Below are 24,400 nucleotides of genomic sequence, written 5' to 3'. Positions count from 1 at the left end.
CTTTCAGTATTTTGAATATATTATCCCATTCTCTCCTAGCCTGTATAGTTTCTGCTGAGAAATCTACCATTAATCTGATAAGAATACCTTTATTTGTGAATTGACATTTTTCTTTTGCTGCTTTTAGAATTGACTTTGACTTCACAATTTGACTATACTGTGCCTAGGGGAGGACTTGTTTGGGATGAATCTACTTGGGGTTCTTCCAGCTTCCTGAACCTGGATGTCTCTCTCCAAATACTTGAGAAATTTTCAGCTATTATTTCATTAAATATGTTTTCTACATCTTTTCACTTCTTTTCTCCTTCCGGAATGCCCATAATGTGAATATTTGTTTGCTTCACGGTGTCCCATAAATCCTGTAGCTTTCTTCATTCTTTTTTTTTGGGGCGGTGGGGGGTCTGCCTGTGTTGCTTCAATCTCTTCAAGTTCAAAAATTCTTTTTTCTGCTTGGTGTAGTGTATTGTTAAAGGTCTCAACTTTATTTTTTTTTTATTTCATTCATTGAATTCTACAGCTGTAGGATTTCTGTTTGGTTCTTTATTATGATATCTATCTCATTATTAGATTTCTCATTCACTTAGCTGGGCATGGTGGCACATGCTTCTAGTCTCAGATACTCAGGAGGCTGAGGTGGGAGGATAGCTTGAGCCCAGAACTTCAAAGTTACAGTGAGCTATGCTCCAAACACTGCACTCCAGCCTGGGTGACAGAGTAAATAAAATCTTGTCTCTAAAAAAGACAAATAAAAATAAAATTTTCTCTATTCAAATTGTGAATTGTTTTCCTGATTTCACTGAATGTCCATCAGTATTCTGTATCTCACAGAGTTTAAGATTATTATTCTGAATTCTTTTTCTGGCATTTTATGTACTTCCTTATGATTAGCCTCTGTTATTGGAAAATTATTGTGTTCCTTTTCATGGGTATTTATCTGTGGTTTTTTCATGTTTGATGTATCCCTACACTGATTTCCATTCATGTGGTAGAAAAGTTGCCTCTTCCAATTTTATGGAGGAGGTTTCACAGAGAAAAATTTACTCATATGAACGGGTGTTGGGGTGTCAGTTTGTTGAGTTCTAGGTGGACACAGTAGTGTAGTTTCTTCAGCTGTAATCCATACTAGTGACATATGCAAATGCCTCAGTGGCCTGGGCTGAGTTTGTGGTGGAGGTGGTGCAGTTTTGCTGGGTGTGGGCTCACTGGGCTGTTTCTCAGGTCAGAGGCATATACACACAAATGGTGGGTCCACCAACTTGGTGCGTGGATTTGGGCTACAGGGCTCTTATTCTTGGCAGGAGGACATACACATGGTTGCTCAGCTGGCCCGAGGACATGCCTGCAAGGAGCAGCCCACAGGGCTGTTACTTTTGTGAAAAACACAGGTGCACAGATGCCTGACTGGTCTAAAGACATGTCTGGTGAGGGTGACTCGGTCTCTCAGGCCCGAGATGTGGGCTCACAGTTGTTCAGCAGGCCTTCAAGTGTGGCTGCCAGTGGAGTGGCTTTTCAGACCCTGATTGTGGGTGCAGGGCTGTTGGGTAGACCAGGAGCTTATCTGTAGGGGGTAGGACACTAGAGGGCTGTTTCTCAGGCTCTGAGCACAGGCAGGTAGCCACACCACTAGCACAGAAGCCTGTCAGCTGCTCAGAGGCTTGAAGGCCTCTCCCACTAAGGGGCGGGCATACAGCAGTTTGGCCAGCTCAACAACAGGTTCGCCTTGGGTGGGACTGCCAGACTATTCCTCTAGCTGGAAGTGAGGGCAGCATGAGTTAGCTTCTCTTCTGTGCAGGACCAGTCACAGCCAATCCTGGGCCCAGGCTCCATGCTGCTGGGGTTTTGGCATTCAGTCACGAGTGTCGTCTTGGTGGAATGAAGATGGAGACCCAGTGCTGGAGAGATGCAATGCCTACTGACTCCTTGAGGAGACCATACTCCAGAAGTGGCTCTGTTTTCTAGATGGTGCTGTGTTGCAGCACATCGGCTAACAGTGGGTGGATGGAAGCTTGGGAGTACACACCTTGGTGTTCCTAATCCAGGGCAATGCAGCTGTGTGAATTCATGGTAGCTCTCCAAACTGGGTTCAGGACTTTTGAGGACTGTGGGATTCTCCTGTAGTAAGGACTGCATGTGTTTGTGGTGGCAACAGGGGCTGGCTGGGTTATTCTGATTGCCTTTTCCCTGCAATGGGAAGTCTCTCTTGACTCCAGATTCAGTCCAGGTGGGGAAGACAGGACTGTAGATGCTAGGTACCCTCATGCTGCCCTCCTGGATTTCTAATCATTTATAGGTGTGTCTCCATTCCCCAACCACACTCCAGCGCTCTCTCTGACATTCTAGTCAAATCCTATCTGTTTATTCATTGCCTCAGTCCTTTTTTGTAGAAGAAACAAGCACCAGGAATCTCTAGTCAGCCATCTTGCCAATGTCAGTCCTCAAATCTGCTTTCACTTAAACATACTTTAATTCAAAAGCAGAATAGCCTATTATGTTTTCCATTTCTGTTGTGCTTTCTTCATTCCTGAAGTTCAGCTTCCCTTTGGTATCATCTGACTTCATTGTGAATAATTTCCTTAATAGTCTTACAGCAACTCTGTTGGCAATGAATTTTCTTCCTTTTCCTTCACCAGAAAATGTCTATTTCACCTTCATTTCTGCAGGACATTTTCATGATATATAGGATTTTAAGTTGACAGTTCCTTTTAAAAATGTTTTGCCACTTTCTTCTGATCTCCACAGGTTTTTTTCCCTTTTTTTTTTAAATAGTTTTTCTATTTGCTTTCTAATGAGAAATCTAGTCATTGTAATTATTGTTCTTCTATTGACGTGTCCCTTTCTTCAGTTACTTTCAAAATTTTTATTTTCTACATCTACATAGTTTTCAGAGATTGATTATGATGTGAGTTGAACCTGGGTTTATTGACTGGGTTAACTGACTCTTGTCATTTCTATCCGCTATTCAGCTCATTCAGCTGAACGTGTTTTATTTTGGTTACTGTCGCTTTCAGTTCCTAAATTTCCATTTTATAACTTTATTCTTTATATTTTCTAGCCCTTTGCTGGGAGTTTCTATTTTTCCAATCATTTCAAGAGTGTTTATAATTTGCTTCTTGGAGCATTTTTATAGTAGTGTGTTTGTCAGATAATTCCAACATCTATGTTATCTTGGGGCTGGTATCTGTTGATTGTCTCTTCCTATGGGAGTTAAGATATTCCTGGTTCTTCATGTCAAGTGATTTTGTATTGTATCCTGAATATTTTGAATACAGTCGTCCCTTGGTATACATGGGGGATTGGTTCCAGGATGCCGAGGTACACCAAAATCCGTGTATATTCAGTTCTCAGTCAGTCCTGCAGAACTCGTGTATATGAAAAGTCAGCCCTCCACATATGTGGGTTTTGCATCCTGCACATAGTGTATTTTCCATCCACAAGTGGTTGGAAAAAATCCACATATAAGTGGACCTGTACACTTCAAACCTATATCAACTGTATTATGAAACTCTGGGTATTCTAGAAATCCTCTGGAGAATGTTAATACCTTTGTTTTAGCATGCAATCAACACAGGTTCAAGCCACAGGTTCCAATGTGACTTCTGTGATCTGTGGCTACAACGTCAGCTCAGTTTTCAAAGCTTTCGCAATGTATTTGGATCTGCCCTGTGCATCCCACAGTGGTCAATCTGGGATCTGGTGGTGGTTTGTTGGTCCAGTTCTTAAAGGCTTTGGTATGCTTATTAGAATAAGATCCACATATGGCAAATGTATAGTTCAGGAGTAGGTCTAGGAGTTTAACAAAATCACATGGGGTTGCTTTCCTGAGCTCCTTCCTCTCTGTCATCTTCCCAGTAATTTCTGGTTCCCTGGAGCTCCTCCTGGCCAGAAAGCTGGGGATTCAGCCCACTTTCCCATCCACGTCTGTGATTGCATCCAGGTCTAGAATCAAGCAGTAGGAAGAATGCGGGTAGGGGATGGAGGGTGGCAACCTCACCACCAGTTCAAGCAGTATTTTGAATTCTTATCTTCTTCCCCAATCTGTTTACTATTTACCTTTCAATGTCCTCAAATAGCTGCTCCATGCATCTGTTCAGGTTTTATAGTTGTAATCAGTGGGAGAGAAAATATGAAGTGTTTTTACTCCATCTTAACTGGAACTCTTTAATAGCCAGAATTCTGACAATTGGTTTCTGTTATATTATATACCGACTAGCCTTTGTTTAATAAAATGTAAGACTGCTTGCTCACCAACACCAGCAACAAACACCTTGCTCCAAAGAGACCAAACAGGTTTGGGAGGTTCTCTTTTAAGAATATGCTATTTCCTTTATGGCTAATGAAAAAGGCAGAAGCCTTCATTTCTCTTTTCACAGTCTCTATGATAGGAAGTAGAAGTCTCTAAAATTCAAGGTAGTGCCCTAGAAGGCAACTAAGCAACAGTAATTGAAGATTATTTTATTTCTGGTGTTAGGTACTCATCTCTTCATTTATACGTATAACTCATGGTAGTACAGCCTTTAATCAAGACCCAAAAAACATTAAGAAATTACTTTGAAGATCACACAAGTTCTCAGAGGTAACGTTCAATAGAGGTACTTCTTGATGCTAAGCACATAATTTTCAAGAATAAAAGGAAAATTAAAAACTATTAAAAACAGAAACCAAAAGATTAAGCAAAATCAGAGGTACTAGCTGAAGAATGAATAAACCAAGTTTCATATTAGCTAACAGCCTGGACAGGAACAGGGGCACATTTAACAGGAAGAACCAAATTTATCTAGATAGTTATGATACAGACAATATGGGAAATCAAAAAATGTTTTTCTTTCTCATGCTTAAGGAAAGTGTTAGTAGCAATGAAAATAATCACACCACCAAATAGGAATGTATGAAAAAATCTAAAGAAATTAGAGAAACAAAGTGTATCACACCAGGTTTTGAACTCAGAATAAAAGAACTAACAATAACGTCCTGCTTAAATTTCACAATTAACGTTAAGTACACATAAAGGTAAAAACAAAACCCTAACACCAAACAATGGAAATGTTTTAAATAGTAAAAATTTAAATTGAATTAGATATACTTTGGAAAATTTCATGGATCAAACTCTAAAATTCTTAATAATGCTGATAATTACATCTGAATCATTACTTACAAGATCAAGTTTACCAGGGAATGCAAGGTTAAATGCTAAAATAAACAAACAAACGAACAGGGGAAAAAAACTACTAAACATTAACAGCTGAATCTTAAGTCAAGGGAACCAAAAAGCAAGTTGCAAATTTTTAAAAAATCACCATTCCACCTTATCTTAACTTCAAGGATACCACAACCGAAATACAAGATCTTTTTTAAGCCCTCAAGACAATTATTAGCAGTCATTCCACCGAATCAAACAGTTTAGAATCTATTTTTTTTCTCCCAACCACTAAGGCTGGTTATTATGATACCAGGACACTGTCCAGAACATCTGAGATTCCTGGAATTTGATACGTAAACTCTGGTGCCTTGCTGGTCAACCCTACTCATCCATCCCTACCTTCCTGAAAAAAATGGTATATTCCTCATAATCTCAATTAGACACCTTCTCTTTTTAACTTAAACCAATAACATTTGATTTATAAATTGTGTAAAATATAAATGTGCTACAGTTATTCTATATTACAAAATTTTTTTTTCAGTTGTCATCCTTACACTCTTTTTTCTTCTCATTTTCTTTCCAGTCCTCTGGAAGGAAAGAAATAACATATTCATGGTCTATCTCAAACCTAAATCTAAGAGCTCAATGACATCTATCTTAAATGTTCCTACAGTTAGTGTTTATAAACTACTGGTTTTTTCTTTTATGCCTCGCCTTCCCCTAAATTATGACAATCTTATAAGCAGAGCAGGAATCGTTAAGTTCATTTAAATACGAGGAAACAGAGGTAAGTTCAAAGAATTAAAGCAAGCTCTTGATAATGGCAGGCTGAATCTAGAATCCAAGATACTTTACTTCCAGTTCAATGCTATATTTTTTTTAAACAGGCATCTTTCTACTAAGAGAGTAATAAGTCTCTCAAAACACATAGATCCTACACATCAAAATAAAGTATGCATGCAATCTTCTTATGAATCTCTAATATTTTCTTTTCCGTTTAAGGTATACCAGTAAAGAAATACTACCATTAAAGTTATCTTGTAAAAATATCCATGAAGGAAACCTAGTGAAGCTTTCATGGTTCCAAGAGAACCTAATGAATGATAATTGGATGATAAATGAACTATGACAGTTCAAGAGGCCAAATCTCAGATTCCCAAATCACAGTATTTTGACCATTTAGTTAGTGGGAAAATAAAAGTGATGAATTTTAAAGCCCCCCTTCTTTCTCATCCTAGATCAATGGTTCTCAGTGTGATCTGCAGAGCAGCAGCAGCAATAGCAGCAACATCTGGTAATTTATTGGAAATCCCATTTTCAAGTCCTACCCTAGACCTACTACAGTATTATAAACTCTGGTTGTGGGACCTAGTAATCTGTATTTTAACAAGCTCTCCAGATAATTTTATGCATGTCAACGTTTGAGAACCACTGTCCTAGACTATCAATGCTTTGAAACCTTTCAATCTGTTTCTCTGCTGTCATACACAAGTTATTTATAACTTGTCATTTTAAGAATGTCTTCCTCTTGCTATATTAATTTGATTGCTAGAATGTACTTTTTATGACAAGTTTCATTTGTCCCTGTCCAGTACTCCATGAGTTTTGGCCATGTAGAACTTGCATGAAGTTTAAATACAAATTGATATAATTTAATAGTTTACCTAGCTATCACCTTTCATTGACTTCATATATTTTCAAATTTCATTTTAAAAATATACTGTGCTGTTCTCGTACCTAAATATTTTCTAATCAGTAATGAGCCTTATGATTCAGTATTTTATTTCTTGTACAATGTTTTATGAAGAATTGCACCAACAGTTTTTATAACCTATATTTTCTATAAACAAAAATCCCAAAAACTTTAGGATACAGGGCTTCTAATCTGGTCTACATTTTAATCATTTAGTATTTATTCTTTTTCCCAGGTCCTACAGGTTGCACTGTGAAGCAAATATACCAGGAGGTCTTGATTTCCTTTTTCTCCCTCACCATCCGATAACAAATCAAAGTGGAATGCTAGGAATTGGTAAAAAGAAAGTAAATGAATTCTTTGTCTCACTCTGCACAGATGCATTGAACTCACATTTCCCAAAGGAGAAAGAAGAAATTCAAAAGGAAATAAGGGTCAGAAAATATATAACAATCAAATCAGAATGTTTCAACTGCAAAGTCAGACAAACAGCTCTACAAAATTCTGGACGATGTGCTAAGAAAAGAAAATACTGAGGGCCAGATTTTAATCTAGGACACATAACACACATCATAGAAGTTTGCAGCTGCATTAAATAAAGATATGCCTGCTTGTCTGAAGTTAGAGTTCAGCAATTAGTAACCTATTAAAAAAAATTCAGCGGGGCACAGTGTCTCATGCCTGTAATCCCAGAACTTATGGAGGCTGAGGCAGAAGGATCACTTCAGGCGACAAGATCGAGATCAGCCTAGATAACACTGGGAGACCCCCACTCTCCAAAAAATTTAAAAAATTAGCCAGGTATGGTGGCATGTGCCTGTGATCCCAACCACTTGGTAGGCTGAGGTAGGAGGAGCGCTTGAGCCCAGGAGGTCAAAGCTGCAGCGAGCTCAGATCGCGTCACTGCGCTCCAGCCTGGGTGACAGAGTGAGAACCTTCTCAAAAACAAAAACAAAAAAAACCAACTAAAACAAAACTTTCACAAAGAGATGGTAAAATGAAAGAATGCAGGTACTTACATTTTAGGAAAAGTATCTAGAAAAATCATAAACATTTCAGAATTTGAAAGGGCTAGTATAGAAAATATAAAGTTATAATAGCGAGAAAAAGAGAGAGGACGCTTATAATGTTTTTTCAGGCAACAGAGAAAGGGAAAGAAGACAGCCCGTAAGTTGAAAATAAAACATTTGAATTACAGGAATATCCACAGACATATCAGCTGGTTTTCAAATAGACAGAAAACCTGTCAGGTTAATAAGAACACTATGCGGCAGGAACTTCTTCAGTGGAATAAGACTAGGCTGGAGGCCAACCCAAAGGCAGTCTGTTTTTAAGAGCCAAAAGAGAATGACAAAATTGGTAGAAGTCGATAGGAAGAATGAAAAGAAATTATTTGACGCTTTTATAAAAACCTGTCCAGTTTAACACAATTTGTCCTTACATGTGGAATGCAAAGATGAACAGCCTCTAAAACTTTATTAGAGGAAAGAAAAACTACAGGAGAAATGATCCAGGCGTAGTGGCTCATGCCTGTAATCCCAGCACTTTGGGAGGCCGAGGCAGGAGGATCACCTGAGGTCGGGAGTTCAAAACTAGCCTGACCAACATGGAGAAACCCCGTCTCTACTAAAAATACAAAATTAGCCGGGCATGGTGGCACATGCCTGTAATCTCAGCTACTCAGGAGGCTGAGGCAGGAGAATCTCTTGAACCCGGGAGGCAGAGGTTGCGGTGAGCCGAGATCGTGCTATTGCACTCCAGCCTGGGCAACAAGAGTGAAATTCCGTCTCACAAAAAAAAAAAAAATTCTAGTTCTTTTTTTCTGAGACAGAGTCTCACTCTGTCACCCAGGCTGGAGTCAGTCCAGTGGCACCATGTCGGCTCACTGCAACCTCTGCCACTCAGATTCAAGTGATTCTCATGTCTCAGACTCCTGAGTAACTGGGATTACAGGTGTGCACCACCACGCCCAGCTAATTTTTTGTATTTTTAGTAGAGACAGGGTTTCATCATGTTGCCCAGGCTGGTCTCGAACTCCTAAGCTCAGGTGATTCACCCACCTCAGCCTCCCAAAGTGCTAGGATTACAGGTGTAAGCCACTACACTTGGCTTAAGAATTCTAGTCCTTAACAGTTGAAAGCAAATATGGATAAGATTATGAATGAAGGGGATTCAGATTGTGATTTAATATTTATATGAGAAATATCACTGCTGAAACATTTCTCAGCATAAATAAAGCCTACAGCTTCTGTAAACAGTTCTTCGAAGTTCTGCATTTATAAGACAGCCAGTAATCTTTTTTTCTATGACAAGCCTGGTAGGTAGGTTTGAAAGGGAAAACAGATCAGTTCTAAATCAAGCAAGCATAAGGCATCTGTGCTAAATAAAAACTTCATGAGTGAACAAAGAAAACTTCTCAGACAGCCAAATACCAAAAATTCACAAACCAAAGCATCACAGTTTATACCAGCATGATATTGATTAGTGCATCCTAAATGCTAACCTCACAAATTACCATCAAGCAAGCAATCCAACTCTCTATTAAGATATGGTCAGCCAGGCACAGTTGCTCATGCCTGTAATTCCAGCACTTTGGGAGGCTGAAGCGGGTAGATCACCTGAGGTCAGGAGTTTGAGACCAGCCTGGCCAACATAGTGAAATCCCATCTCTACTAAAAATAGAAAAATTAGCTGGATGCGGTGGTACACGCCTGTAATCCCAGCTACTCGGGAGGCTGCGGCTGGAGAATCGCTTGAACCTGGGAGGTGGAGGCTGCCTGAGCTGAGATCATGCCACTGCACTCCAGCCTGGGTGACAGAGTGAGATTCCATCTCAAAAAAAAAAAAAGAAAAAAAAAGAAAAAGAAAGAAAGAAAGAAAAGAAAAAAGAAAAAAGATATGGTCAATATTTATGCAATCAAACAAAATACACTACCAGTGTGTATTTGATTCTGAACTACAGCCCCTTAGAACACTCAAGTTATTAAGAACTCTAGGGGGCAGGAGAATGACAAAAATGACAATATTTGACTTTCACCAAACATTTGCAAAACAGAGTGGCTCTGTTCTTGGAAAGGGGCCAACGTATTTGATTCCTTTTTTTGATCAAAGAGGATTTATGATAGGAAGCAACCAGAAAACTTTCAAAATATTTTGGAAAGAAGTTATATTGAATTCCTTTAACCTTGTTTGGAAAAAGAAATAAATGGAGGTGCAAAGGAAGAGAAAAACACAGGTTTGCTACCACCTGTTCTCATTAACAGAGGCATTTTTTTGGTACATTTCCTCTCACAGATTTCTTTGAAAAATGTTGTCTACCTATTCATCCCTTAGGGAATTATTAAACAACACACTAAAATAAAACGCAAACAAAAACAAAACATCCCATACAAAGCTGAATGAAGAATTAATCTAAGATTCAGATGCTTATGAAGGTTTATGAAGGAGGAATAGACAGGGTAAGGTTAAAAGGGTAAGCTTTCTGTTGCACATTTTCCAAAAAGGGAATGCAATTAGAAGATAAGCATCTAGTCAGTCCTTAATTAAAACAAGGTGGGATACCCATGATTCAGAGCAACAGTAGGTTGCCCATCCCTAAATAATCTATCCTCATGCCAGGTTTGCTTAAAGAGAATTATAGGTACAGTTCTCATACTAATAATTTTAGATACATTTTCCACTGGAAAGACATCAGTATAAGGAATATCTTGTTGCTGAAAATAAAATGTTTCTGCTTTCAACTTTTTTTTTAAAGTGTTCTCCCTTTCCAGCGTTCCCTGTCCCAATCCTGAAATCCCTCCACCCAGAGTTCATGTATTTTCCTTCTCTATGTTAATGAAAACACACCACATTGATTGTAAGAATCTTACTAGATTTCCACTTGTTTTGCCTCAATTCCTACATTAATCCAAACAATAAGGGCCTTTAAAACATTCATAAATAACCTGCTGCTACTGGCACCTAGGAGCCAACTGCAGCAATGTTAAGCAACAACAAATTTCATAGTTCAAGCGGCACAGTTAAGGGAAAAGGTTGCTCAGAAAATCACTCTTATTTAGCACAAAGATCCTTAAAAATTGCATGAAATCAGTGAAGTAACTATAGAAACCAATTTCTTCGGCTCCATATCACACGTCTCACACCTCAATTGTCTTTATTATCATCTGCTGTCAGATCCTTAATCAGAAATGTGAACAGGCTTGATGATTTATTCAGGAGGGAAAAGAATCTGTAGGTCAAGTGAAAAATTTCACACACACACCCATACACACACTGCATCTTCAACCTTAGGTACTTTCATTTCATTCTGTTCTCAGCAGCTCTGGGGGCAACTCCAGTGAGATCCAATATTAAGGCTCAATTAAAATAAGCTCCAATTAGTGGAGCTTTTTTCTCTGGGGCTAGAAAAGTCAGGAAATGGATATTGGGAAATGTAAAAAGTCAGCTACTGAGAGGAGGCTGCAGACATAAATGAACTTATTTGTTGATTTCTACAGTTGCTATGCAGAGGCCTCTGGGAGTAAAAGCTTAACCAGTCTGAGCTATAAACTAAAACCCCTGCAGCTAAACATGAACTGTGTGAAACAAGGGCTCCATTCCAGAACAGAAAACTGCTGGGCCCAGAAAATTAAAAGCCAGAGGCATTTTCCATTTAAAACTAAATCCCAGTACCGCCTCCCAGCCAAAGAATTATAAGCAGTATCAGATTTACAAAACGAACAATTACCCTGGAAAAATGTAGCCTATTGTACAGTCCCAGATGCTAAATCTCAAAAGTTTCTTTTTTTTTTTTAAAATCTCACATTATATTCCTCCAAGTATGCTGCTGTAGTTTACAAAGAACCATTTCGAGACAGGCCTAAGCCTTGAAAATAAATTTTAAAAAGAGAGCACATAACTCATTGACCTCATTTGAAGTACTGCCCTTGCCTTTAGCAGTTCCTGTCCTTCCCCAAGGCTTCTGCAAATGGTATGCAACAGCAAAATAAACCCTGACCTAATTGCCAGGAGAGAGCTGCCAACCTTCCCTCAAACACAAAGACAAGCATGGTAACTTGAAAGTCCTACCTCTTTGGCTTTCTGCTTTAATCTCAGCTGTTCTGGATCTTCTTTATTAGAACGACTCTATCAAAGGAAAAGAAAATTTTAATAGAAATTACTAGCATCTGAACACCATAGTTGCCATTAAATATTTAATAAATGACAATTTTCTCTTGTGATTGAATATCTTAGCTCCAGGGGAAAATACCTCAATCCAGTCTAGCTGCACTCCCACCCTGGTTTCCCCTGCCCCCTCATCATCTGGGCTGGCTGCTGCAGTTCTAGCCTGGAGGAAGCTTATACTGAAAATGATGCTAACGATGTCAGTCAGGTCCAGTTGAGGCATGACGTTGTTCTTGTAGGAACACTGAAAACTAAAAAATTGATGGTACAGATGAAGGAAAAGAAAAAAAGAATAATTGTTGGTTTAAATGAATAAAAACAATCAATACTGGCTGATCTTCAGGTGAAGCCATTTGGGAAAACATACGTTATTTCGAGGACTATTAAAATCAAGAACCTGACTAACCTTGAACCAAATCTCTCTCTTTAAAGGTATAATTTCTAAAATTATAAGTAGAAAATACATCTCAGTATTTTAATTAGAATGTCTTATCATCTTTGGGTCCTCTATAGCACTTAATAGAATGCTGTGCACCATGTTCAATAACTGTTTATTGGATGTCGCCTTCCATAATACAGAACTGGCATAAGAAGAGAGCTGTTTTCTATGTATCAAGCTATGATGGAACAAAGGGTAGGGAACTTTATTTCTGACACCATGAACATCTGTCCACTGGAAAACATGTTTGGGATATGTATATCCTTTTTTCTCACCATGACAAAGTTATTTAATTGCTTATAAATCTGAACATTTGTTCCATAAAACGAAACCTTCGTTAACTAAGGTAATATCTAGATAGCTAACTAAATAAAAGCTAAAAGTATTTTCATATTTAATAAGTTTACCTGATACATTTATTGATTTACCAGAACCTTTGGTTAAAGGAAAATATAAGAGATAGTCTTTAAATCTGAGTGCCTACTAATTTCAAACATCTTAAATATCTACACAAAATTCAACCCAAAGCTGGTAAAATTTTTCTTCATTTTAGTCCCCAATCTACTAAGAAAATTTCATTTCAAGTGAAAAGATAAACTCTTTTGTTACTCTAGCTATAGTATCACCAGAGAATGAGTCTGTGTATATATGTATTTATATTAAAATATGCATTATATACATACACATATATATGTGGGTTTGTATATAATATTTTGCCCCAATATAAAATGGGCACATTTCAGTATCAAGTCTTTGTCAGTCACCCAATATTTATTGGTCATCCATAGTACAGATTCTACTCTGTGTGCTACTGTTCTAGCCTTTGGAGACAGATGATATAAGGAGACAAAGTAATTGTAGTAACTCAAATAACTTACATTTTAAGAAGAGAAAAAATAAAAAATTTTATAAAAATGAAACACATTTATGATATGTAAAACATTAGTGATGGGTAAAAATACAAAACAAATAATTGCTGACACTGTTAAGTGCTATAAAAGGAAATTAAATAGGCTAGAGGCAGTGGCTCACACCTGTAATCCCAGTACTTTGGGAGGCCAAGGTGGGAGAATTATTTGAGCTCAAGTTCGAGACCAGCCTATCTAATGCAGCAAGACCCCATTTCTACTAAAAATTTTAAAAATTAGCCAGGCAGAGTGACACATGCCTATAGTCCCAGCTACTCAGCAAGCTGAGGTGGGTGGGTAGACTGCTTGAGCCTGGGAGATCAAGGCCTGTAGAGAGCTATTATCATGCCACTGCACTCCAGCCTGGGCAACTGAATGAGACCCTGTTTCAAAATAAAATAAATTTAATTTGGGCATGGTGGCATGCACCTGTAGTCCCAACTACTTGGGAGGCTGAGACCCAAGAATCGTTTGAACCCGGGAGGCAGAGGTTGCAGTGAGCTGAGATGGAGCCACTGCACTCCAGCCTGGGCAACACAGCAAGACCCTGTCTCCAAAAATAATAATAATAATAACAATTTTAAAATAAAATATATATAATTTAAAAATTAAATTAAAAACAAAAATAAAGAAAATAAATAGAATAATGTGATAGAGAAGTGTGGTGTGTACCTCTGTAGCTAGGATAGTAGGGAAGACATCTCTGAGAAGTGATATTTGAGTAGATATCTAAACAACAAAAAAGATGTAGTCATGCAAAGATCTGGAGGAAAACACTCCAAGCAGAAGGGACAGTAATTGCTAAAGCCTTAAAATGGGAATACACTCAAGGAAAGAAAGATGGTCCATGTGGTTGAAGCATAGAAAAAAGGTGAAAGAGAAAGGCTGGAGATCATGTGTTGCCTTGTAGGTCATGGTAAGGAACTGGGGCTTTAATTCTAGCTATAAAAACAATCCACTGGGCTGGGCACGGTGGCTCACGCCTGTAATCCCAGCACTTTGGGAGGCTGAGGTGGGTGGATCACCAAAGGTCAGGAGTTCGAGACCACCCTGGCCAACATGGTGAAACCCCGTCTCTACTAATAATGCAAAAAGTAGCCAGGCATGGTGGCGGGCACCTGTAATCCCAGCTACTTAGGAGGCTGAGGCAGGAGAAATGCTTGAACTTGGGAGGCGGAGGTTGCAGTGAGCCGAGACCACCCCATTGCACTCCAGCCTGGACAACAACAAAACTCCGTCTCAAAAACAATAACAACAACAAAAATCCACTGGCGTGTTTGGAGCACAGGGGTGAGATGCCACTGATGTAACACTTTAAAAAAAAAAAAAAGGCTCTGGCCACTCTGTAGAGGGTGCACTGTAGGGATCCAAGATTGAACGGAAAGGCACGCAGAGCAATTTGTAGACTGCTCTAAAACAACTGTTGTGAAGAAGAGACTGACTGCAAAGAAGATAAGGGAAGCGTGGACTAGCATCAAAGCACGGAAGATGATAAATGGTTGCATTCAAAACATATCTTTGCAGGTAAAGTTGATCAGATTTGCTGCCGGGCTGGTTGTCAGTTATGAAGTAAAGAGAGGAATCAAGGATGACTCCTGGGATTTTGTCCCAAGCATCTTGGAGGATGGTAATTGCAACTTTCTAAGAGAGTAGAGATCTAAGAAAAAGCAGACTTAGGGGAAGGGAACTCAATGGTCAGTTCAAGATGCCTAGTTAGAAGTCTAATATCCTAAGTTGGGCACATTCAAGGAACAGAAACGTCAGTGTGCCTGGAGCAGAGTAGTTGACAAGGCAAGCTCAGAGAGGTAGGTGGGTGCCAAACAATATAAGGCCTTTTAAAATTTGGTAAGAAGTTTACATTTAAGTGCAACAGGAAGCCACTGGAGGCTTTTAGGCAAAAGAGGCACACATGATTTGTTATAAAAACATCATTCTGACCACAGTAGGAGAAATAGAGGAATGGACTGTAGAAGGAAAAGAAGGCTACTTAGAAGTTAGTATGAAAGTCCAAGTGAAAGATGAATTAGACTAGAGTAATGACAATAGTGATGAAGAAAAGTTGGGTACATTTTAGAAATAAGATAGGAGGTGGTTTGGATGCGGGGAGAGAGGAGACACAGAATGGAGTTAAAGATGACGCCTATGTTTTTCAGCTTGAACATCTGGGAAGATGGTGGTGTAATTTATTGAGTCAAGAAAATCTATAAGAGTAAAAGGTATTTAGAGGGGAGAGGAATAACAGGAGCTGTTTTGGACATATTAATTTTGAAATAACTATTAGCCAATGAAGTCATGTCAAGTAGGGAGTTAATGGTATGAGTCCAGATTTTCATAATGCAGGCTGAAATGGAGATACAAACTTAAAAGGGAATGAAGACAGAGAAGGTGGCATAGGATTCAAAACTACTAAATCCAACATTTAGACATCTGGCAAAGAAGGAAAAGCCAAAGGAGATAAAGAGCAAGTATAATACATTATGATATTCAATAATAACTAAACTAGTATTTAATAGTTTATGACCTTGTTTACAGCACAGTAAGTGGAAATAAAATACCAATAAACCACCTCATTACAATGACTAAGTGCTTACTTATAACACTTGAGGGCTCAAGAAAGAGCATTTTCTGTCCCACCTTCCTGCTCTTCCCAGTGCAGTGGGTGTCAATGTGGGGACTGAGACTGTAGGACAGCAGGAAGCAGCACAGTGACAAGCCTGTGGTGCTCCATATCCTTATGGGGAGCTGGGGCATGTGAAGGTATAGGCCAGCGGTGAAGAATACAAGGTGGTGAGGGAGTGGGGGTCTCATCAAGGAATGGGTCTGTGAGCATGGTGGCCAATTATACAGACAATGAAATGGGGTGGGGAAATTAGTAGTAGCAGACAGAGGAGTCAGCCAGCATGGCTAGTTGAGAGATTAGTTACATTGATTAAATAACTGATAGAGGACATAAGTTAAATATATCAAGGATAATGGGAGCCAAGTTTCTCAAGACTGGAGAATGTTTTTACAAACATGGAGAGATTAAGGGTAGAAGGAACTCTGAGGCGCTGGATTGGAGTTGCAGGTATCCATATGAACTCACGGTTTTATAATATATACACAGATATAGAAATAGTTACAGATGGACATTTGTGTGTATATATATAAACGTGTACATATACACATACCATATATACATTTCCTAGATCTGTCCATTGAGAAGGCCTAGATGTAATGACACCCTTTTAGCAATGAGTATACTGTATGACCTAAGCTCAGTTTCTGAATGTCATCCTCAACAGAAAAGAAGGCAGGCTTCTTAGAGAAATGGCTGATTTTGGGGCTAGAGCACGAAAAGTATAAGCTGGGCCTGGAGTGCCTTGTGCCTGAAAGTGAGGACATGCTCAGTGAGTGATGGATGGACACATGACTAAGGGACAGAAGGGCCAGCTGGAAGGGTCTTCCACTCAGGGGCAATTTGAGCAACAAAATAAATGACAGTAATGAATTACAACCTATTGAGACAAAGAGAAATCATTAGCCCATACTAATATGAATAAAGAAGAAAAGCTCTTCCACATGGTAGGGTGCTAATAAAACGAGGAGAGTTGATGGGAATAAATTGACATTTTGCAACCATGACAGAGGTAGCTGATTTAGGCAGACATCACAACAGATGTTATGGTTAACACACGGAGGTTTGATGAGGAATTGGATATTGGTATCATCTTAGAATGCCGTCCTATGAAAAACTAATTGATTACAAAGGGAAAAATGAGCCTGGGCAATATAGTGAGACTCTATCTCCAAAAAATTAAAAAAATTTATCCAGGTGTGGTGGCATGTGCCTGTAGTCCCAACTACTTGGGGGGCTGAGGTGGGAGGATTGCTTAAGCCCAAGAGGCCAAGGCTGCAGTGAGCAGTGATCACACCACTGCACTCTAGTCTGGGCAACAAAGTGAGACCCTGTCTCAAAAAAATAAAAATCAAAAAGTGGGGGAGATGGCAAGTTTAAAATGGAGAGAACTAGTAGGTACCAATATGACTCTTTTGAAATGATCAGCTGAGAAGAGTGCAGCATCATTTCTGTGCATTCCTGCCAAGCATGCTTGACCTAAGTCAAATCATAAGGAAAGATCAGGTGAGCCCTGGTTGAAGGTCATCCTACAGAAGGTAAGGCTTATACTCTTGGAAACTGTCAAGGGCATAAAAGAGAAAGACTGAGAAACCCTAAAAGAATCTGAAAAGAGATGACAACTACATGAAGTACAAATTCCCAAATGGGAAAATGGACCACGAAAGAGAGACATGGTTAAGCCATCTAGTGAAATCGGAATGAGTGCTGTGCATTAGATGATAGTGTTACATACGAAAATGTTCAGGAGTGGTGGAACATCATGTCTGAAGACTACTTTCAAAAAGCTTAAGAAAAGAAAAATGGCTGGGCACGGTGTCTCATGCCTGTAATCCCAGCACTTTGGGAGGCTGAGGCAGGAGGACTGCTTGAGTCTAGGAATTTGAGACTAGCTTGAACACCGTAGGGAGATCCTGTCTCTACAAAAAATCAAAATTTAGCCAGGCGTAGTGGTGTGTGCGTGTAGTCCCAGCTACTTAAGAAGCTGAGGTGGGAGGATTGCTTGAGCCTGAGAGGTGAAGGCTGCAGTGAGCCATGATCACATCACCGTACTCCAGCCTAGTGACAGAGTGAAACTCTGTCTCAAAAAGAAAAAAAAAAGAAAGAAAAGGAAAGAGAAAGAGGAAAGAAAGGTAGGAGGAGAGAGGAAGAAAGAAAGGGAGGAAGAGAGGAAGTGGGGAAGGCAAGAAGGGAGGAAAACAGGGAGGGGATTAATGATTGTATGTGTAGAAAGGGTAATGAAAAGGGTACAGATAAGGCTGGACACGGTGGCTCAGTCCTGTAATCCCAGCACTTTGGGAGGCTGAGGCGGGCGGATCAAGCTCAGGAGTTCGAGACCACCCTGGGCAACATGGTGAAACCCCGTCACTACTAAAATACAAAAAATTCGCCGGGCGTGGTGGTGAGCATCTGTAGTCCCAGCTACTCAGGAGGCTAAGACAGGAGAATTGCTGGAACCTGGGAGGCAGAGGTTGCAGTGAGCCGAGATCGTGCCACTGCACTCTAGCTTGAGCTACAGAGAGAGATTGCTCAAAAAACAAAAAATAAAACAAAAATGGTAGAGATGAAGCAAATGCAGTAAAATGTTAAAATTGGGGGGATCTGGGAAGGGGGACTGAGAGTACTTTGTACAGTTTTGGCAACTTTTCTGTATTAAATAATTTCAAAATAAATTAGGTTTTTTTGGAGTTTTTTTGTTTTGTTTTTATTTATTTATTTTTTGGAGATGGAGTCTTGCTCTGTCGCCAGGCTGTACTGTAGTGGCACGATTTCAGCTCACTGCAACCTCCACATCCCAGGGTTCAAGAGGCTCCCCTGCCTCAGCCTCCTGAGTAGCTGAGACTACAGGCGTGCACCACCACACCCGGCTAATATTTGTATTTTTAGTTGAGATGGGGTTTCACCATGTTGGCCAGGATGGTCTCGATCTCCTGACCTCGTGATCCGCCCACCTCAGCCTCCCAAAGTGCTGGGATTACAGGCATGAGCCACTGTGCCCGGCCTCAAAATACATTAGTTTTTAAAAAAGTAATTGCTATGTGATTAGGAACAAATACTCTAAAAAGGGAAGCTATCAAGAACACTAGAAATTAAAACAAATGTGCTTAAAACAAAAATTAAGACTCCAGTGCTCAGCCTTTAAGATTTCTCACAATGGCCCAAAGCCTACGAAGAAATGTGGAGCTTCAAAATGGAAACTGTAGTGGAATTAGCTTTTACCTCATGTGACACTAATAGCCCAGGAAAACGTTTAAATAAGGGAGAAGGGAAATAAATAAATAGCCTTGGCCAGGCGGGCGGCTCACGCCTGTAATCCCAAAACTTTGGGAGGCCAAGGCAGGCGGATCACCCAAGGTCGGAGTTCCAAGACCAACCTGGCCAACATGGTGAAACCCTGTCTCTACTAAAAAAATACAAAAAAAAAAAAAAAAAAAAATTAGCCAGGCGTGGTGGCAGGCACCTGTAGTCCCAGCTACTCAGGAGTCTGAGGCAGAGAACTGCTTCAACCCAGGAGGCAGAGGTTGCAGTAAGCCGAGATCATGCCACTGCATTCCAGCCTGGGTGACAGTGCAAGACTCTGTCTCCAAAAATAAAATTAAATAAAGAAGCCTCGCTATTCTTTTACTCTATTTCCACCCAGCCTGTATTTTGTTCCACAAAATCCAAATTACTAATTTTACCCATAACCTTCCTGTCTACTTTCCAAATTTTCCCTATCAACTTCAACTTGGCATGTATCAAACTGGATTCCTAAAAAGACCCTGAAATTTTACGAAACATTTTACCTGGGTTTGAGGATGGGGAGAGCACACAGGAAATGTGAGAAGACAAAAGATTATGACTCATTAAACTAAATTAACTGAAAGCCACCACACCATCCTGGCTGTGAGACATCCTATTAGTAATTTCGTTTTAGGAAATCCTCTGGAGAAATCTAAAGGCCTAATAAAACCAAGACAGTCAACCAATGATAAAGCCACCTCTGACCACATTGCCAGGCCACATTCACTCATAAATCACACTGGCCCTTACCTTGGCTGCCTTAAGTAACATTTCTCTTTCTTCCAAATCCTTTCTCTGCTTCTCCAATTGATCCAGCTTTTCAAGAAATTTGAGCTGTGACCTGGTATCACTACACAAGATGTAATTTTCACTTGCCTGGGAAAAAAAAGAAAACAGAAAGTCTTATAATGATCCTGGGCCGCACATTCTACATTAGGTATTGTATAAACCAGCTAAAGGCAGGAATACCAACATAAATAGGAAGCTAAACTTTCAGAAGGTAATGATTTTTTTTCTATTAAGCAAACATCCCCCTACATCCACTCCACCAGAAAAGAAACTTTAATCATTCTTAAAATTTGAGAGGTGATTAACCAGTTATGTTTCAAAGAACTTTGCTAGTAAACATCATTGTGGGGTGAAGGGGGAGGAATTAAGCCAAGCAGATCCTTCCAACAATAGGAAGGAGAAACTAAAGAGTGCCCCATTCACCAATAACCAAAATCTTTTTAGATTATTATCTACCTCAGCAGACATTAATATAAGTAATTAAATCTTAGTTTTGTGAAAGACAAAAAGCAAGAAACAATCACCTCACTAAAAAATATACCAAAGATGAAAGTTATCACCTTGGTTACCATGATTAGATTGGTTTAACCTTGACAACTGAATATAACTTCTATCAAAATATAATCTAAGTTAAGATGGCAAACATTAAAATCTTGAAATGCTATTTTGAGGATTACTCAGGGGTGTGAATTTGGACAGAAACTGTGGTCAAAGAAATTTAGTATATAATTTATAAATGACAGCCATAACAGAAGTATAAACTGTCTTAATTGTTCCATAAAATGATAAAATGCACATTGCTCAATCTATTCTGTGGATGTAAAACAGTGCTTTCCCACCTAAATATTTTCTAATTTTCTTCACCTATATAGCTGCCCCTTTCTCCTCTATGAGTGTGTATAGGCAGGAGTGGGGGACAGGGTTGGGGGAGGCAATGGGACAGGGAGAGCTTTCTAATCAATGTTTAAGACATCTTGCCATCTACTCATCTCAGTAATTCGGATATTCAAGAGAAACTGTATAGTAGAAAAACCGAATGTCTTTAAACAACAGTCAGTGCCTGGCCTGGAAATCATGAGTACTGTACCACTCCCATCTTTGTTTTATCCCCCTGCTTATGGTTGATTCAATTAACTGGGACTGAGGGATTTCATATGCCCAAGATTCTTTTTAAATTAAATTTTTATTGTTGGTAGATCAAAAGAGTATTACATAGATCAAAAGAGTATTACATAGTTTAAGGAACAAGGATATATTAGTGCTACTTATTTTACTTCATGTTTAATACAAAAAGAATTCTCAACTGTTTTTAAAGTTGAATAACACAAGATAGAATATGGAATACATTATAGGCTAACCATAGAGATTAAATATAATAACCAGTGGTTTCTTAAATACTTAATCTTTACCATTTTTGTGTTTAGACACTCTGGAAATGGTTTAGTGATGGGATTTAATTTAAAAAGGACAGCAAATACTAAATTAAAAAGGGTCACAGACTTTTTAAATTTTAGCCCAATCATATTCCCATGCTAAGATTCCTTCCTCTCTCTCCCCCAACTCATATACGACCTCTGACATTCGCATCCTTTTTTCTTCCATATCACTAAACAAATGAGTGCCTTCCCTATTCATATTAAGTCTATAACCTTATTTAAACAACAGCAGCCCCAATCTTATGTTCCTTCCTATATACCCAGCTGGCCTAACTGAAGACTTCATGCACCAACAGAGTAGGGCTTTACAATGTTAAGGCCACTGCATATTAAATGGTTTAGCCAAGAAAATGTAATGACCCAGACCAAATGATATCAACACCATCAAATGAATCCCATCTAAAGCAACCCAAATAGCACCTTTCAACTGGAAAACATTGAATGAAGCTTCTTCAGGGCCATAGGCATATAGGCGACTATAACATATCTTCAGTGGGAAAACACCTGGTAGCCAGATCAAAAGCTCTGTACTACATGTCACTTTCTACTTATTTACTTAGATCTCAGTTTATGACTAATGATTAAAGAATTATATCAAACCAGGTGGAAGATTATCAAAAGTAAATGGATGTTCAAGAGTGGAAAGAGATGGGGGGATTTCACTTTTTTAAAAAGAGTAACTCACTTTTATAAAATCTATGGAGTAGAATTTCCTACACTGTACGGATAAAAATAAATCCTATCAGGGATGAACTGAAATATAAGGACAGGGCTAAAGCTGTGACATAAAGATTATTACAAACAAAGTCTACAAAATAATGGTGATTTCAAACTGAATCCAAATATAACCAAATGATAATTATTTTGACTTAAAAGGGCTGATAATCTTGTTATTTTCTATATACGCAAATGTAGACAGTGGCATTAGCTGTATTAACAAATGAGTGTAGGAAAAGGAAAGCTCAGGAAAATCAGTCAGAATAGGTAGTATACAAGACAGCAGGTTAAGGAAGTGTTAGCTTCAAGCTAACTTAGTGAGGTCTTCTAGGTGGGGGAGATACCATCCATTTTGCCTAGTGCAACTAAATGTTTGGAAATATGCTACTGATATACAACAAAAGAATTCCAGCTGAAAGCTATACACAATAGAGCTTTGAATGCCATTCAATAAATATTACTTTAAAAATTCTATTCCATTGTAAATTATACTTATTATGTTTTATACAGAAACTGCCTACTATAAATCAAGATGTACTCACGTGGCCAGGCACGGTGACTCACACTTGTAATCCCAACACTTTGGGAGGCCGAGGCGGGTGGATTGCTTGAGGCCAGGAGTTTGAGACCAGCCTGGCCAACATGGCGAAACCCCATCTCTACTAAAAAAGGTATTCATGTATCTCTGAAACAATAGTGTGATTAAGGCAGAAGTAGGGAGAATCCAAGTTTGAAAAACTGTAAGATACTTTAAAGAGTTATAGTAAAAAGCCAAAAATATGTCTATAATTTTCCCACATCACAAAATTAAAAGTAAGCTGATAACAATCCAAACTAGATTGTACATTTAGGATGTTAATTGTAATCTCTATGGTAACTGCTAAGAAGATATCTAAATATATCCAAAACGAAATGAGAAGGGGATCAAAATGGAACAAAACAAAAACAATCAATTAAACATAAGAAGCAGAGGAAGTGAGGAACACAAAACTTATAAGGCATATAGAAAACAAATAGCAAAATAGAAGTTATTTATCAGTAATTACATTTTAAATGTAAATGGATTAAGCTCTTCAAAGAGACTAGCAGAATGAATTTTTAAAAATGATCAAACTATATGCTGTCTGCACTTTAGTTGAAACCATACCAATACGCTGAAAGTGAAAGGATGGAAAAAGATATTCCATGCAAGTAACAAACAAAAGAAAGTAATATCAGACAGTATAGACTTTAAGTACAAAACTGTTAAAAGAGACAAACAAGGACATTATAATATATTGATAAAAAGGTCAATTCATCAAGAAGATATACACATCAAACCAGACTTTTCAAATATATGAAGCAAACAAACATTGACAGAATTTTGTTTAAAAAACAATTCCACAGCATGGGCAACATAGTGAGCCCCTGTCTCAAAAAAAAAAAAAAAATTAGTTGGGTGTGGTGGCACACGCCTGTTAGTCTTAGCTACTGGAAAGGCTGAGGTGGGAGGGTGGCTTGAGGTGGGAGGGTGCTTGAGTCCAGGAGTTCAAGGTTGCAATGAGCTATGATTGCACCACTGCACTCCAGCCTGGATGACAGAGTGAGACCCTGTCTCTAAAACAAAAAGAAAAATAGAGCTCCACAATAGTTGAAGATTTTAATACTGCACTTTCAATAATGAATAGAACATCCAGATGGATGATCAATAAGGAAACAGAGGACTTAACATTATAAACCAACTATATCTATCAGACATCTATGAAACAAGAGCAGAACACACATTCTTCTCAAGTGCACATGAAACATTTTCCAGGATACAATGTATGTTAAGTCATAAAACAAGCCTCAGTACATTTTAAATGAATGATTCATACAAAGTATCTTCTCTGACCACAACGGAATGCAGCTAGAAACCAACAACAGAAGGAAAACTGGAAAATTCCCACATATTTGGAAATTAAACAACATACTCTTAAACAGTCACAAAGAATCAAATAAATCTCAAAAGAAATGAGAAAATATTTAAAGATAAATGAAAACGACAACACAACATACCAAAACTTATGGAATGCAGTGAAAGCAGTACTCAGAGGGAAATGTATAGCAGTAAATGCCTACATTATAAAAGGAAGATCTCAAATAAAAAACCTAACTTTACATCTTATGAAACTAAAAAAAAAGAAGAGCAAACTAAGCCTGAAGCTTAGAAGGAAAATAATATAAAAACTAGAGTGGAG

General features: G+C 38.6%; 1 protein-coding gene across 2 annotated transcripts in view; it reads right to left on the bottom strand.

Moving 5' to 3' along the window:
• The window catches only part of TAF4B (TATA-box binding protein associated factor 4b), a 164,819-nt gene that overhangs the window by 44,992 nt on the left and 95,427 nt on the right, over positions 1–24,400 (bottom strand). For both annotated transcript variants that reach the window (XM_004059269.5, XM_055368362.2), the window contains exons 12-13: positions 19,990–20,115; positions 11,898–11,954 (exon numbers count right to left, since the gene is read on the bottom strand). In XM_004059269.5, coding sequence (XP_004059317.2) covers positions 11,898–11,954; positions 19,990–20,115 — 183 coding nt within the window. The remainder of the gene's footprint in view (positions 1–11,897; positions 11,955–19,989; positions 20,116–24,400) is intronic.

This window comes from Gorilla gorilla, chromosome 17 (genome assembly GCF_029281585.2).
Source record: "Gorilla gorilla gorilla isolate KB3781 chromosome 17, NHGRI_mGorGor1-v2.1_pri, whole genome shotgun sequence".
Classification (NCBI taxonomy): domain Eukaryota; kingdom Metazoa; phylum Chordata; class Mammalia; order Primates; family Hominidae; genus Gorilla; species Gorilla gorilla.
Note: the sequence above shows the minus strand (reverse complement) of the source record. Positions and strands in the feature narration are given on the sequence as shown.